Below are 16,219 nucleotides of genomic sequence, written 5' to 3' on the forward strand. Positions count from 1 at the left end.
TTTGTTTTTGTTTCACAGTTTTTAGTGCAAAATAGGAATTTAAATGGAAAATAAATCTGCCTCCACTAATCATTATAAAAAAAAACCGAGCTCAAAAAAGGTGATCACTTTTGCTTTTTTGAAGGCTCATTTATGCTAACCTGCTTTGACCAACTGTGATCTCATTACTATGTGTTGTGAATGTGACTTGTGCCATATCATCACCATTAATACCTATGAAACTAATGATTACATTACTACTAGAGCACAAATAGTTTAGTAGAATACAAAATTCATGATAAATCTGGTCACTTAATTTTGCCCTCAAAATGGCACCCGGGTTACGCCAAAAAATGTGAGTCTTATTTATTTTCTTAGTATAAAGTAGGATTTTTATTATGATGAATTTCATATGTTAAGCTATGTTTTTTTATACCATAATTGCATAAAACTGGTTTTGTGGGTTATAATTATACCCCCACTTCTTTCGAGTCTTTGCTTTAAGAGAGTATTATCTACACCTGACGATTTATCAGAAAGCTTTACTTTTTTACTTTTTAATTCGTATTACTGTTTGTTATTTGATTAATTCTTAAACCTGTTATCCAGTATCCAGACTCTAACACTTTGCTTATCTTTTCAACTTGTTTTTGTGATAAAGTGATAAAACCGTATATACAGTAATAAACATTTAACTCAACTCAACTTTATTTATACAATTTCCATTGTTACAAAGCAGCTGTACATGAGACATATTGACTATAAGCAAAAGAACTGAAGTCCTAAACCTGTAAAAACAAGAAAAAGGTGAAAACACAAAAGAAAGACACAAACGCTTAACACACACAATATGCACAAATACTTACACACATAGACATTGACACACACACAGATGCATGCACAATGCAAGCACACATTTACGATAAAGGATAAATTTAATACCAGCTCATCCCGACTATCACAATGATAGAGAGCCATCAGAACACATTCTTTTAGTTTTTGAGTCTAACAAAAGTCTTGCTTCTACAGAGAAGTTTTGGTTCTGCCGTCTGTCGCTAAATCACAAGATTCTTCACTATGGAGATCTGGATGAGTCTCCTCAGGGTGAAGTTCCTTTTGAAATGCTCACGGATAAAAGTGAGCACATGTTTGTGAATAGAAGAGCATTGATCAGTGTAACTGATCCTTTTGCAGTGTAACTCCCTTTCATTCCCTCACAGTCGCTGTGTCTGACATCAAAGCAGTACTGACAGGGAAAGATTGTCCTCACATGAAGGAGAAGAGTGCACTCAAACAGAACAAGGTAAGAGAAAACACACCAGGTCTGATATTCTCTATAGTCAGATCGTTCTATCGCCGATACATGATAGTATCGAGGGGCAATTACACATTTATCTTGACAAGCTGGATTTGTGGACAAAAACAGAAGTGTACGTGTCTAGTAAATGCTCATGTGTGACTGAAATTCACATTCTATCAGAGTGTAAGCTCAGTGCAGTTGGCAACATTGTTTCTTCCCAGTGCAACCTTTTAAACAACAGAAAGTAAACTTGCTGTATGTCAATATCATTCATCCAAATGCATCATTGACGACCACGTGCGCTCTAGAACAACTAGTGCACTGGTAAACCCTCATGCGAATCGAAATTCCTGCAAGGAAACACCTCCCCAGAAAACTCAAAGCCTGCACATTATAAACTCTCTCTTGCATGACGAAAAGCACAAGCCGCGTGCATTGCAAGCTCTCTTGGATTAAGAAATGCTCAATCCGTGTTTGTTATTGTTAATTTCCAACATATATTGGCAACCAGCCAACTATCGTCTAGGGAACCAGCCATCACTGATATGTCTGAGTATCGTCGATACATAATTGTATCGTCGATCACACAACCCTAGTGGTCAGGGTGCACTTGGGGTAAATTGTGGATCAGTGATGTCTTCAGCGTGTCCCTGGTGGGTACCCACGATCTGAGCTTCCCTCTGAGTTGCCGTAGCTCAGGGTCCCGAGTGACATCATCACATCATTGCTTGACTAATGAAACATAGGAAGATTGTGAGATTAGTGAAATAAGTAGTGGTGCAGGATCCCTCCTCCATCCCATGGCCTCACTGTCGCATGTATCTTATAGTATCTCTCCCAGTTCATGACTCCCCCAGCGATCATACAGGTTTTCTGAAAGTTTTTTAGAACAAGTAAAACTGTTTTGTAACATTTTTTCTTAGACCCTTATTGGACAATTCTTATTGGTGTTTGTTTACTGCATTTGGGTGATGAATGTTATATAAACGATAAAAGAGATGCAAGATACGACGCATTCAATGCTACTCTATAGGTACTCAAGATTACATTGAAACCCCGTGTGTTAGGGCCACATATCTATATATATTTCCTCAGGATAGTTTCTGTGTTTAATGCTCATAACTAATGTCCCCTTATCTGTGACTGATCTTGCTGGCTGTTCTAAAGTTCTGTAGAGACATGGCCAGAAAATAATGTTCCTTTCTGTCGGTCTCTCAACATTGTGTCGAACCGACAGATTGGGGTTCGCACTTGAGAACCTGTCAACTTCGACTAGTTTAGAAAAGGCCAATGAAATTGTCAAATCAAATATGCATGCCGAACTCCAACCCCAGGATATTCGGGTATAAAAGAAAAGACGGCGTGCTGCATTCATTCACCTATTGTTCTTCGGAGCCTGCACACATGATCGACTTTGAGACTTCAAACTCCACCCCAAATTACTGCTGGAATCTTATGACGTGGTGCAGTGGACTGTCCCTTCCTGCAGCGACTTCTCCTGTGCGGCAGTTCCAGAAGTGTTCGAGTTTTTCTCTAAAAGAGCTAATTTCTCCAGCGTGCCATGTCCCGCTGTTCTCGTGGGTGCAACACACATATCGAGGAGGGGGACGGACATGATGGCTGCCTCAAGTGTTTGGGTTTCCAGCACCCGAGAAGGTCCGCTTTCTCGACGCACCCATATCGCAAGGTGATACCGTCGAGCAGCAGTTCTCGACAATAAAGAAGCAAACAGAAGCTATCAAGCATCTGCTCTCCCGCCTCGACTCGGCCGCCCTCCGGCCGTCGAGATCCCTTGCACCGTCTGCTTCCCAGCAGCCCTGGTCCTCTTCGACTCCCTCCGGGTGAGGAGACCACCACCCCGTAAGCAGCCTCGACGCAGGCAGAAGCGGCCCTCATGGGAAGACCCCAGGGAGATCGAGAATACCTTCGGCCCTGCCCGAGCTATTCCATTGCTGGTTGGTCGATCCGGGACGGTTCCTGCCCTGTCCCAACAGCCCACTTCTCAGAGTTTACACTCTCTCTGGGTGTTTATCACAGCTGTTCTCACCCTCTACATAACGGTGTTCGGCAACTCGACGTTGCGTCACGGTGAGACACAATGTCGAGGATAATTAGCAGCCTTCAGCACTCTCAGTCGACGGTGCGTTGTGCTACATCATTGCCAGGCAGGTAAATCAGCAGAGCCGATCTCCTCCCCGGGGGCTTCCCTACAGACATGGCATCCTCAGCGGGGGTGATATCCCTCAGGTTGATGCACGTGAGACTGCCCCAACACTGGCTACAGAGTCAAGTTCCCTGGTGAACGTAGCAAGACCTGATCATCAGGTTCCCAGGGGGAGCGAGAATACAGAATCTGCCTTGTCCGTGCTCTGTACCCTCTTGGGACCTTGATGTTGTCCCGCCTTCGAGCCCCTCGGAGATGCTGCTCTTCCTCATCTCACGATGGAAACGGTTCTCCCGGTGGCGCTCACCTCCATCAAGAGGGTAGGGGACCTGCGAGCCTGCTCCGTTTCCTCTGATTACATAGAATTCGGGCCTGGTGATTCTCACGTTATCCTGAGACCCCGGCCTGGCTACGTGCCCAAAGTTCCCACCACTCCCTTTCGGGATCAGATGGTGAACTTGCAGGCGCTCCCCACCGGGGAGGAAGACCCAACCCTATCCGTGTCAGTACACGGACTTCACCTCTACTTAGACCGCACGCAGAGGTTCAGGAGCTCTGATCAGCTCTTTGTCTGTTTTGGAGGTCAGCAGTAGGGGAGGGCTGTCTCCAAAGAGAGATTGGTGCACTGGATTGTGGACGCAGTCACGACAGTGTACCGATCCCAAGATTGCCCGTGTGTTAGGGTTAGGTACCGGGTGGCTTCTCGCTATCAGAGATCCAAGGCCTTCGCCCGTGAGGGCCGAAGACAGGGGCTTCCCACATTTTCAAAAAGCTCTGGGACCCTCTACCTATCCACTGGTAAGTTACAATTTTGCGTTAGCACTCACGTCTGACACGCCCCGGCCAGTCACCTTCGCTTCGCTAGAGATTGTGACGCGACACAGCTTCATGGTGTTTTCCATAGGAACTCCAATCTGTCGGTTCAACACAACATCGAGACACCGACAGAAGGGAAATGTCTTGTTACGGTTGTAATCTCAGTTCCCTGATGGAGGGAACGAGACGTTGTGTCTCTCATGCCACAACACGTGCCGCCCGCTGCAGCAGTCGCGAGAGGTCTCAGGCTTCTTAGCCCAAAGGTGAATGAATGCAGCACGCCGTCTCCATTTTATACCCGGATATTCTGGGTCGGAGTCCGGCATGCAAATTTCATTTGCCAATTTCACTAGTGGAGGTTAATAGGTTCTTAAGGGTGAACCACAATATGTCGGCACAACGTCTCGTTCCCTCCATCAGGGAACTCAACTCAACTCAACTCAACTTTATTTATATAGCGCTTTTTACAATTTTCATTGTTACAAAGCAGCTGTACATGAGACACATTTAATACAAGTATGAATTCTAAATGAACTGAGGTTACATCCGTGACCAAGACGTTTCTGTAGGACGATGAAATTGCGGATGTATTCGCTGGGCGAGTGCATAAGCTGATCAGATACTTAAAAATATATGTACTTAAATGACCATGAATAATAGTTATTTTTCCTTTGAGCGAAACCAACGATTCCCTGTTGAGTGTTTTAAATTGCATGCTTCATGGATTTAACCCTTGTGTCTGAAGGAGAATGTTTGAAATGAAAGCTCTCATTTCATGTTGATCAAATTGTTAAACCACAGAACGCCAGTTTAAACATATAAATCTACAGAAAGCTAATGTTAGCAGCATGCACCTGTTGTCTCCGTCCGTACATTGTGTTTTTTCTCCGTTTTGGTGATATGTATCACTTTTAATTGTCGTAGGACATTTCCGCTCTCACTCCTTCTTTTTACCTGCTTCAATTGTGAGCTCTCTCTATATAACATCTCTGTTACCAAGATGTCCAGAACACTACAAAACCACAGGTCAGCCAACCAAATGCTGCGTGCGCTTGTTGGCTGGCCAAGGTCACTTCAGAGGTGCTAAAGTCGGTGTGAATGCAACCAGGAAGACGGCCCGAGGGACTAGTTCTCCAACAACATCCCTCCTCGCTCGTTCAGTTCCATTATTTCTGTTACTAACGGATGTGAAAGAAACTACTGACTCTGTCTGTCACTGGAGCCCACTACAGCTAGAACTAAAACAAACGTTTCTAAAGGCTGTGAAGACTTTTGTGTAAAACCAACACTAGCTGGAATCCATCAAGCACACCGATTCTTTGTATGAATAAGACTTCAATTTTGTCTGAATCATTGAACAGCTGAAATCAACTGTGTAATGATGTGTTTGTAGGAAGTGTTGGAGTTGGCATTCTCAATTCTCTATGATCCAGATGAAGCTCTCAACTTTGTGGCACCCAACAAATATGAGGTTAATGATAAGCATGTTTTTTTCTTTAGTACATGTGCATGTTTGCAACAGTTGACCATTTTCGCTTTTCCCACATTTACCTCATCATCGGGACAAGATTTCACTTCCATACTTTCATGAGATACAGAAATGAACTTTCACTGTTTAACAAAACGTTTTTGTTTCTTTGTTTTAATATTTAAAGACCCAAGTGTTGTTTGTATGTTACACAGTATTGCATCTGGACGGACGGACTCTCTGCACTTTTGGGAAAGGAGTTGGGCAGTGACCTGACACGAAGTGACCTTGACACATTAATGAGCATGGAAATGAAACTCCGCCTCCTTGATCTAGAAAACATTACCATCCCTGAGGCTCCACCCCCAGTACCAAAAGAACCCAGCACGTATAATTTCACCTATAACTATGGATGAGAAGTCTGTTTCCTCTGTGTTTGCATTTGCTGGTGTTTGTTCCTCTTTTTAAAAGTGATGTGTGTCATTTTTTGGATGCTAAAATACTTTCTTGTACTAAACTACTCGATATAAGCTATAATCTGCCACTGGCAGGTTAACTTCTTCAGTGCAATGTTTCACTGTTTTGTTTGAACAGTGTTTCAACTTTCGGCTCAGCCAGTAGAGCGAATATGGGCACAGCAGGGGAGGGAAAAAGGAGCGGAGTTTAGCAATTCCGTTTACATTTACATTTAGTCATCTAGCAGATGCTTTCATCCAATGCCACTTACAGATGAGGGAAACAATAGACGCAATTGGAACAGCATAAGGACAACAAAAAGCATAAGTGCACGTACAGATTTCTATTTACTAGCATTAATTCTGTTCCCTGTTTAAAAGTGGCAAGACATCTGCATTTGCACCGTTAAGGTATAAACTGTAACCATAAGAATGACAACATTTGTATGCTTCACTAATCTGCCTGCAGACGACTAACATGTACTGACCTTTGCTATTGTCAACAGATCTATTTTTGTATTTGATGTGAAAGACACTACAGCACATTCAGGGGGGTTTTACACTTAGTTTGTTTGCCTAGTCCGAACCAACTGCATTCATATTGCATCCACTTATGTCTGTCTTACAAATGTCCTGCAAATGCTCTTAAGAATGCTGAAATGAGATATGTGTGCGCTTCGGTCTCGCTCGCCTGAAAGTCAGTGAAACACAAACACATTTTTATCAAATTATACATCATTAATAGTAGTTTATTTTCACAATTTGGTACGATTGTGTTCATATCAGCAGCGGATCGTACCATAGTTCACATGAACCGGACACCGGACCACCCTTTTTAAGCGGACTCGGGTTCAGTTTGTGGGTGCGCACTTAAACATCATTGTGAAACTGCCCTAAGAAACGGTGTTGCTGAATTCTGACTCTTTGTTGAAATGTATTACTGTAAGTTTAGATGTCAACATTTTGTAAAGATTGCATACACTGTCTCTTTCCTTACAGTCCTTTCCTTAAACTGTCTCTAATAATAGCCATATGATTCAGTAATATTGTGTTATTCAAGCGATTTACACTTGAAGTTTTCTGCCTGTGGTAGCTTTTATATGGCTTTTCATCAATATTAAGTAAAGGCAAAAGATACATGCTCTAGATCAGCGGTTCTCAACCCTGGACCTCGCACCCATCCCCTGTCCCCCCCCACGCTCTGCTTGTTTTCTGTATCTCTCTTGTTTAACACACCTGATTTAAATCTCTAGCTCATTAGAACCAGGATTAGGACCAGGATTGAGAACCGCTGATCTAGATTTATTACTGACAGCGGGGTCATGATGTGTTTCATGATAACTCTTGCAGTCTTTTACTGTTGCTAGTGGGCAAGTGTCAAAAGAGTCTTCAGTGCCTTCTGAAAGTATTCTGTTCTTAGTTCTCAATGTGGAGAAGAATAAAAGAAGATTCTTTTTTGTTTTAGATTTATAAATGTGTTCAATTTGAGAAGATCATTGTGTTTAAGTATTACGTTACAAAATAGACATTTACAATGATTTCTAAAGGCACTATCTTAACTGTATATAGTATGTTGCGTCACAACAGTAATTGTAATAAATTGGTGTGCATTAATAAAATGTTTTAAAATCATGAGTTGGCATGTATTACAGAAAACTGATGTTAATCAATTCAAACACATATTTTGGCTTCCATTTAAACCTTCAACATATACAATACATAGTCATAGAACAGATCTAACATTATCTGATTAGCAGATTATGTATTTTAACTAAATCAGATTTTCTTGTAGTAATAAAGAGTCATTAGAAGCAAGGGGTTGGGTCTAAGTGCAACAGTTTATTTAACAAAAGAGAAAACCCAACACAGTGAGAATGGCTAACCAGACATAGACAACAAACAAGAGAAACACAGGGGTGTATATAAGGGCAACAATTAAATGAATCAAGACAATTAAGGTGGGGCAATATACCTACAAAACTAAATAGAGGACTTGATCACCACAAGATCTGATGACATCGAAGTATGGTTTCGAAACGCTCTCGCGTTACTTTAAAGTCATCCAACTGTCAGATCTTGCGGTGCCAAATCAAGTTGAACAAGCCTAAAATAAAGTACGGACCAGGAGAAACACAGGCAAGCACATGACAGTATCCCTCCCTCTAAATGGGCACCTCTGAATGCACCCATCACAAAAAAGATAGGTGAGAGGTGTCACAGGGGGATGCTTAGAGGGCTTGTGGTGGTGGAGGCAGAGAAGGGACCATCATGGCGAAGTAGGAGGCAAAAACCAACATGGTGGAGCAGGAGAGCACTAGGACCGAGTTGGAGACTAGGGTGGAGCCGATTGTGTCAGGGACCAGGGTGGAGCTGGTAAGGAGGGAGGACAGCGAGCACAGGGGCAGCTATCTTGAGTATAGCAGAGAACATAGGAAGCTCATGAGTGGCTTAAGTGGGTCATTTAAACTAGCATGATAAAAAACAATAACTGACTTATCTAGATAGTGTGTGTCTGGACTGAGATCTAAAAATCCTGGGTGTGGTCTTCAATTGAGCGGGAGCCCTGGTGGAGCATCAGTGGGCTTCTGAGAAAACCAAACACAAGAGCAGGGCTAGTGTCACGGTGTGACAAATGGTATATGGAACTTATTCCCGTTGAAGCCGTGTTTCCGCTGGGACACTTTGAGTGTAACACCGGTCCCAGGCCTGTGTGTGCGTCTGTTGCCATGACAACCCCAAATGACCGATTGGAAACAGGTGTGGGGAATTTACCTTGGGGGTTTGAGTGAGGTCCTGTCAGCACTTGAGAGAGTATAAAAAGCAAGAGAAAGAGACTGTCGGGGTGGTTCTCTCCCGTGAGAAGTCGTTTTATCGAGTGGTTGCAGTTATTGGAGTGCGGGTGAATGAAGAGGAGAGTGTGGACTTGATGAGGGACTCGAGGGCAACAGAGGGAAAGTGAAATATCCTGTTTGCATTGGAGAGGAGCTAGGTAGTCGAGAACTGAGTCTCGTAATTGCATGTATTCGACACTGAATTGGATGTGGTTTGGAGTGTGTGTAAGGTGCCAACTCAGGCGCACGCAGGAATTCCACCCTTGTAATACACAAGTAACAGGCTACACCAACGTTTTATAAAAATACAAAGTTTATTTATACAACAGTTTAAAAACTAAATATCATTGTATACATTTTGAAGGTAACCCAGATATAGATGCTTCAATTCAAGGACTAGGAGTAATGGTATACTATGGCGCCCCCCGGCTAAACAGCGATCAAGAAACGATCAACACACCAATCAGACCAATAGTCATATACAACAGCACCCCATCACACGTGAGATCTACACTTCAAAAACAAATTTAAGAATGTACTGGTGTAACCACTTCAACCTCAATTTCACACATTAGAAATCATGATAGGACAAATTAGTTTGATTAGTCTGTTGGCCTTAAAAAGACTCGAATAAAAAGACAATGGAAAATATATCCTAGGCGAGCAGCCAATACCTCGCTAGACCGAGAGAAGGTTACGTAAGCAAAACGTCACAGTTGTATTAAGTTCAAAAGCAGAGTTTCGTCACACACAACCAAAAGTCTCGTCACTCACGACCCAGCCCACTGTCGCTCGTAGCGCAAAGGGAAAGCGCCCACGGCGAGGTGACGACAGCAGCAACTGCACAAGTCCCGGCTCCGGCGATCTCCAGGACACGAGGATCAGCGAGGCACCCCGGAACTGGAATACCAAACTGTCAGGCAAAGGAAGGCCAATCAGTCCCAAATAACACACATCAGCGTCAGCCTTTCATGAACATTAAGAATTCCCACTTCCCTCAATAGAAATGGATAGCGCGCGTTGATTGTTCTCGTGGACCTCTCGGCACCAGGGGTCAATGGATATCGTCGTCACTGCGTGCGTTGAGTTGAGTTGAATACCCTGAGAAACCGGCACAGAGGCAGTCACGCTCGTCTCGTAACGGCGTCTCTCACGGTCCAGAACAAAAAAAAACCACCCCGTAAGGACCTCACGCTGCTCCTTATATTCCGTAGATCTGCCAATCGCATTGTACCACTGACTCATCAGTAACATTGGCCACACCTGTAACAGCCTCACGGATACACGTTCACACCTGACAGACATTTACCCACCCTCACAAATGGTCAAACAGTCAGTGTCTCCTCCCGTTACATTTCCCCCCGCCTTTAATAATGGTCGTCCCGAACATAGTCCTTAAGAGTCAAGCGGACAATGCCATTGAGTAGCCAGGCATTTAGGGTTTGTAGCGCGCAGGTATTGTGCCACGATTAGCACGTAGGGGATACCGACGAGAACCCTGGTTGTTAATAGCTGCACCACACTCCAGGGCTGGGTCGTGGCCTATAACTACCGGGAGTAACATTACTGGGTCAGGCTCAGCCAGAGGCAACATTTCTGGGTCAGGCCCCGGGGCTTCATGGGCTTGTGTGGCTGGTGCACGAGTAAGGGAAGTACTAGTTGCTAAGTCCACTGGCTCACAATGAGGACTTGGAGTGTCAGTCTGGTGTTGAGGGACAAGAGGGAGTCGAGCTAGAGAAACAAAGGGCCAGTGTTGTCCGAGGCTACTTCGGTTGGGGCACCGATTCTCACTAGAACGACCCTCTTCCTTGCGGTAGGTCGCTTGTTGGTCCCCAGGGCATGGCCGCAAGTTATTGCGGTGAATCGTTCGGATGGGACCCTCCTTTGTCTCGGGCCGAATGCTAAAGACGGGTTGATCCTTGCGTGGCTGGGCCACCACCACAAAGGGTGTAGGGAGCCATTGAGGAGCTAGTTTCCCTTTGGCTCTACGGCGGAAGTTCCTTAGGAGTACTCTTTCCCCCGGTAACAGTGGCAAGGTTCTAGCACGCCTATTGTAGCTAGTTTGGTTCCACTGCTGACGACGTTCAACGTTGTTACGTACGGTGGCATAGGCTTGCAGGAGAGTTCGATGGTGATTCGCAACCCAACCTTCTACATTATCCCGGTATTGTGGCGTTGCGACCTCATGGAGTACGTCCACTGGCAGTCTGGCATGGCGGCCAAAAAGCACATAATGAGGGGTCATCCCGGTGCTTGAGTGAGTAGTGTTATTATATGCTTGCAGCAGAGCTGGCAACTGGCTAGGCCATTTAGCGTGCAAGTCCGCATCCATGGTGCTCAGGAGGGAAAGGAGGGTACGGTTAAACCGTTCACATGCTCCATTTCCTTGTGGATGGTATGGCGTAGTGCGACTTTTCTTGCAGCCATACACTGCGCAAAGCTGGTTCATCAGATCTGACTCAAAAGCTCCCCCTTGGTCACTAAGAATACGCTCTGGGCAGCCAAATGGAAGAATAAGTGCTGTCCATAGAGCCTTTGCGGTAGTGGGAGCAGACTGGTCTCTAGTGGGGACGGCCAACGCATAGCGGGAGAACAAATCTGTAACCACCAGGATATATGGGAAAGTGTCAAAAGGCCTTCCAAGGGACAGATAATCTATTGCCACGATTTCAAAGGGGTAACTGGGCGATATGGGGCACAATGGTGCACTTGGTGCTCCTCCTCGTTTGCTTATTACACAATTAAGACATTCGGCCGCCCACGTTCTGGCATTTGTGCTCATCCCCACCCAGAAGAATCTCCTCCGCAATAGCGAGATCATTTTGTCGCCACCTGCATGACCTGCAGCTTTGTGGTATTCTTCCCACACTTGTCGGGCTTGAACCACTGGCACAATGATTTGTCGCACTGGGACTCCAGTGTCCGGCTCAGTGACAAGTCTGACAAGGGCCCCATTGTGAAATTCCAGCCGGTCCCACTCCCTCAGCAAGCAACGGAGCTGTAGAGACAAAGTAGAAGGATTATTTATTAGCGGGGGCTCACCTTGTGTTTTCCATGTGTGTAACTGCTGCAGGTCAGGGTCATCCTTCTGCTGGCGCTCCCATCGTCCCACTCTCTCGGGTGACTGTGGGGTTGTAGCGCTCCGTGCTGCATGCACTACAATCTCAGCTGTCTCCCCTGGTATTCGAGAAAGCACATCTGCATTCCTATTAGCGGTTCCGGGTCGGTAACGGACTTCGTAGGAATAATTGGCTAGCTGAGCTACCCATCTCTGTTCCGTCGCCCCCAGTTTTGCAGTGTCCAGATGGACTAAAGGGTTGTTATCAGTGAACACTGTAACCTGAGCCCCCCACAAATAGTCCTTAAACTTCTCGGTGATGGCCCATTTCAAAGCCAGCAGCTCTAACTTAAAGGAGCTATAGTTTTGGTCATTGCGCTCTGAGGGATGAAGGCTACGGCTGGCATAGGCTATAACCCTCTCCCTGCCCTCCTGGACTTGGGCAAGGACAGCTCCAAGGCCATTCAAACTTGCGTCTGTGTATAGCTTAAATGGAAGTTGAAAATCAGCATAGGCTAGTATAGGAGCACTTAGGAGAGCCTGTTTAAGTGACTCAAAAGCGATCTGGCATTCAGGGGTCCATTGGATGGCTGAGGAGGGGCGGTGGGCATTTCCCTGCAGGAGCTGGTTGAGGGGGGCAGCTACCTTGGAGAAAGCAGGGATAAATCTCCGGTAATAGCCTGCAAACCCCAGGAATGAACGCACCTGTTTCACTGTTGCTGGTATAGCCCAATTGCGAATGACTGCAGTTTTCTCTGGGTCTGTTGCTACGCCCTGGCCACTGACCACGTGTCCCAGGTAGGTCACCTTTTTCTGGAACAGATGGCATTTACGAGGTTGCAGTTTTAGGCCATGCTCCTGGAGGCAACCGAAAACCTGCTCCAGATGATGTAAGTGGGTGTTGAAGTTGGGAGAGTACACAATAACGTCATCGAGGTAAATGAGAAGAGAATCGTAAACCTGAGCACCCAGACAGCGTTGCATTAACCTCTGAAACGTGGCTGGAGCATTGCAGAGGCCAAAAGGCATGCGTTCAAACTGGTATAGACCAAAGGGGGTGGTAAAGGCAGTCTTTTCTTGATCTGCAGGTGACACTTCCACCTGCCAGTATCCACTTGCCAGATCCAGAGTCGAGTACCACTGGGCCCTGGTGAGGCTTGTAAGGGATTCTTCTATCCGCGGCAACGGGAAAGAGTCTTTGTGAGTCACTGCGTTAAGCTTGCGATAATCAACGCAGAATCTCCACGACCCATCCTTTTTCTTCGCTAGAACAACAGGGGCAGCCCATGGGCTTGAGCTCTCTTTTACAACGCCACTCTCTAGCATGCCTTGTAGTAGTGTCCTCAAATCGGGGTAAAGGTTAGGAGGAACCGGTCGATACCTTTCTCGAATCGGTGGAGCTGTGCCTGTGGGGATTTGATGTGTAACAACTGCCGTCTTCCCAAAGTCGTCGTCATGGGACGCAAACACGTGAGACCACTTCCGCAAGAGTGCTGTCAATTGGGCTTGCTGGCTTTTGGTCAGGCCCTCACCACACAAGGCAAGGGCTGGGTGATCCTCAGTCTGTGTGTCTTCCACCTGCATAACATCAATTTCCACCAACTGGGGTTCGATGTTTCGTAACACTAGTCTGGAACGTCCTTTTACATCCTTTGGATCTACCTGGGTCACTGAAGCCAGCGGGCGCCGTTGTGGTAACTCTAGGGAAAATGGATTAGGATTGCAGACGCGGAGAGGGACCTTCCCACCTTGCAACCAGCTCAACGATCTGGCCACACACCACTCCTGTCCTTGGTGATCCAAATCTTCAACTAAAACAGCGCAATTAGACTGGTTAGTAGCTTGTGGGACATGGGCCCAGACGATCATCTCACTTCCCGGGGGTAAAACTACAGGTGGTTGTCGCTGGAGTTTAGCCACACCTTGGAGCTCTACCTCAGGCATGGAGGTGTTTACCCTTTGGCAGGCGGCGAAGGCTGCATCCCATGCTTTCTCTGCAGAAGGGGAGAATACCGATTTAAAAGCTGCCATACCAGGGTGTCTACCCTGTAAGATGCCCGCCCAACAGTCTGCTACGACATTCATACCTAAAAGTCCATATTCCGTGTTAATGCAATCGTCTCTTACGATAACTACCCCCTTCCCACGCACTTCCACACCCCCAATGTCAAAATTCAGTACTGCATAACCCACGTAAGGAATCTGAAGGCCATTCGCAGCTCTCAAGGCCAACCACGATATTTGACTGGGATCTTGAATACATTCTTCCCTAAAATGACGCTGGAACAAGGATTGGCTAAAAAGTGTAACTTGAGAGCCAGTATCTATTATACATGGGATCCGTCGCCCCTGGACCAACACTTCAACCTCTGGGCACTTACCCACCATAGAGGGCCTTTGTGGGGGCGCGATTGAGGGCCCCTCCCGGTTCACTGGCCCTGCTGTGACCGGGGATATTGAAAACCCTGCTGAGCTGGACGTCTCCTTGGACAAAATCGCTGTATGTGTCCCCCTTCTCCACAATCATGACAGATGGCACGGCCTTGAGCATCCCACTGGTAGCGCTGGGGATCGGGGGGAGCTGACCCCAAACGTTGGCGACGGGGGTCACGATCGGAGTGGGGACGCCAATGTGGCTGGAATGGTGTCTCCGTTGCTGGGGATCGCGTTGCTGAAGCTTGGCCCAGATGCCCCTTCAGTTCTTCTACCAGGGATTTCCCCAAGAGTGTTAGCTGCTCTTTTAATTCCTGTTGCAATTCCATTCGTAATGAATCCTTCATTCGTTGCCAGTCAGAAGCATTTGTCCCTTGGTCCTTCACTCCGGTCGGTGTTGCTGCTGACCTTAATGGAGGAGTCAAAAGAGTTGGACAAACCTGAACTTCTTCCTCTGGGGCCAGTTCTTGTTCTAGCGCCTTCGCTTCTCTACAGATATCAACAAAAGTAGATGTTAGGGTTCGGCGGAGCTGTCTTGACAATTCCTGTTTTATCAGTCCATGTCTCAATCCCATAACGCATTGAGTTCGCAGCAATTCATCATCTGTTCCAGCAGTCAGGGGTTCTCTGGCTCGCCACCTGTGATGCAGTTCACGCAGACGAAGGGTAAATGGTCCTACTCCTTCCCCTGGTTGTTGCTTACAATTAAAGAACTGAATACGTAGTTGAGCAACAGGCTGCTGACCACCGTACAATGAAGCTAGGGCATCTAGAATTTTTACATCCGTATTTCGTTCTCTTTCAGCCAACAGCAGGACTTCTCTTCTAGCATTCCCCTCCAATGCACTCAGCACAAAATCAACCCGCTGTACCTCACTCAGCCCCTGAGCCCGAATAAAAGCCTCAATTTGGTTTCTCCATTCTTGAAATTTCGAGGGCTCCCCTCCACCAAATTTTGGGACCCATGGCCCCCCCATAAACCATGGCATTAATGCATTTACTTGGGGCTGCTCGCCGTGACTCATATTACTTGTGTATATCAAGGGCCCTGCCGACTTACGCCAAAAATGTAAGGTGCCAACTCAGGCGCACGCAGGAATTCCACCCTTGTAATACACAAGTAACAGGCTACACCAACGTTTTATAAAAATACAAAGTTTATTTATACAACAGTTTAAAAACTAAATATCATTGTATACATTTTGAAGGTAACCCAGATATAGATGCTTCAATTCAAGGACTAGGAGTAATGGTATACTATGGCGCCCCCCGGCTAAACAGCGATCAAGAAACGATCAACACACCAATCAGACCAATAGTCATATACAACAGCACCCCATCACACGTGAGATCTACACTTCAAAAACAAATTTAAGAATGTACTGGTGTAACCACTTCAACCTCAATTTCACACATTAGAAATCATGATAGGACAAATTAGTTTGATTAGTCTGTTGGCCTTAAAAAGACTCGAATAAAAAGACAATGGAAAATATATCCTAGGCGAGCAGCCAATACCTCGCTAGACCGAGAGAAGGTTACGTAAGCAAAACGTCACAGTTGTATTAAGTTCAAAAGCAGAGTTTCGTCACACACAACCAAAAGTCTCGTCACTCACGACCCAGCCCACTGTCGCTCGTAGCGCAAAGGGGAAGCGCCCACGGCGAGGTGACGACAGCAGCAACTGCACAAGTCCCGGCTCCGGCGATCTCCAG

General features: G+C 46.0%; 1 protein-coding gene across 3 annotated transcripts in view; it reads left to right on the forward strand.

The window, feature by feature from the left end:
* Window positions 1-7,814, forward strand: part of elmo2 (engulfment and cell motility 2) — a 51,273-nt gene extending 43,459 nt beyond the window's left edge. For 2 of the 3 annotated variants that reach the window (XM_056734811.1, XM_056734812.1), the window contains exons 18-21: window positions 1,009-1,116; window positions 1,200-1,282; window positions 5,653-5,730; window positions 5,943-7,814. In XM_056734811.1, the coding sequence (XP_056590789.1) occupies window positions 1,009-1,116; window positions 1,200-1,282; window positions 5,653-5,730; window positions 5,943-6,143 (470 nt within the window). In that variant the 3' untranslated portion in view covers window positions 6,144-7,814. The remainder of the gene's footprint in view (window positions 1-1,008; window positions 1,117-1,199; window positions 1,283-5,652; window positions 5,731-5,942) is intronic. The other variant, XM_056734813.1, reaches the window with a different exon arrangement.
* Window positions 7,815-16,219: the final 8,405 nt, after the last annotated feature.

The sequence above is a fragment of the Triplophysa dalaica genome, chromosome 21 (assembly GCF_015846415.1).
Source record: "Triplophysa dalaica isolate WHDGS20190420 chromosome 21, ASM1584641v1, whole genome shotgun sequence".
NCBI classification, from domain to species: domain Eukaryota; kingdom Metazoa; phylum Chordata; class Actinopteri; order Cypriniformes; family Nemacheilidae; genus Triplophysa; species Triplophysa dalaica.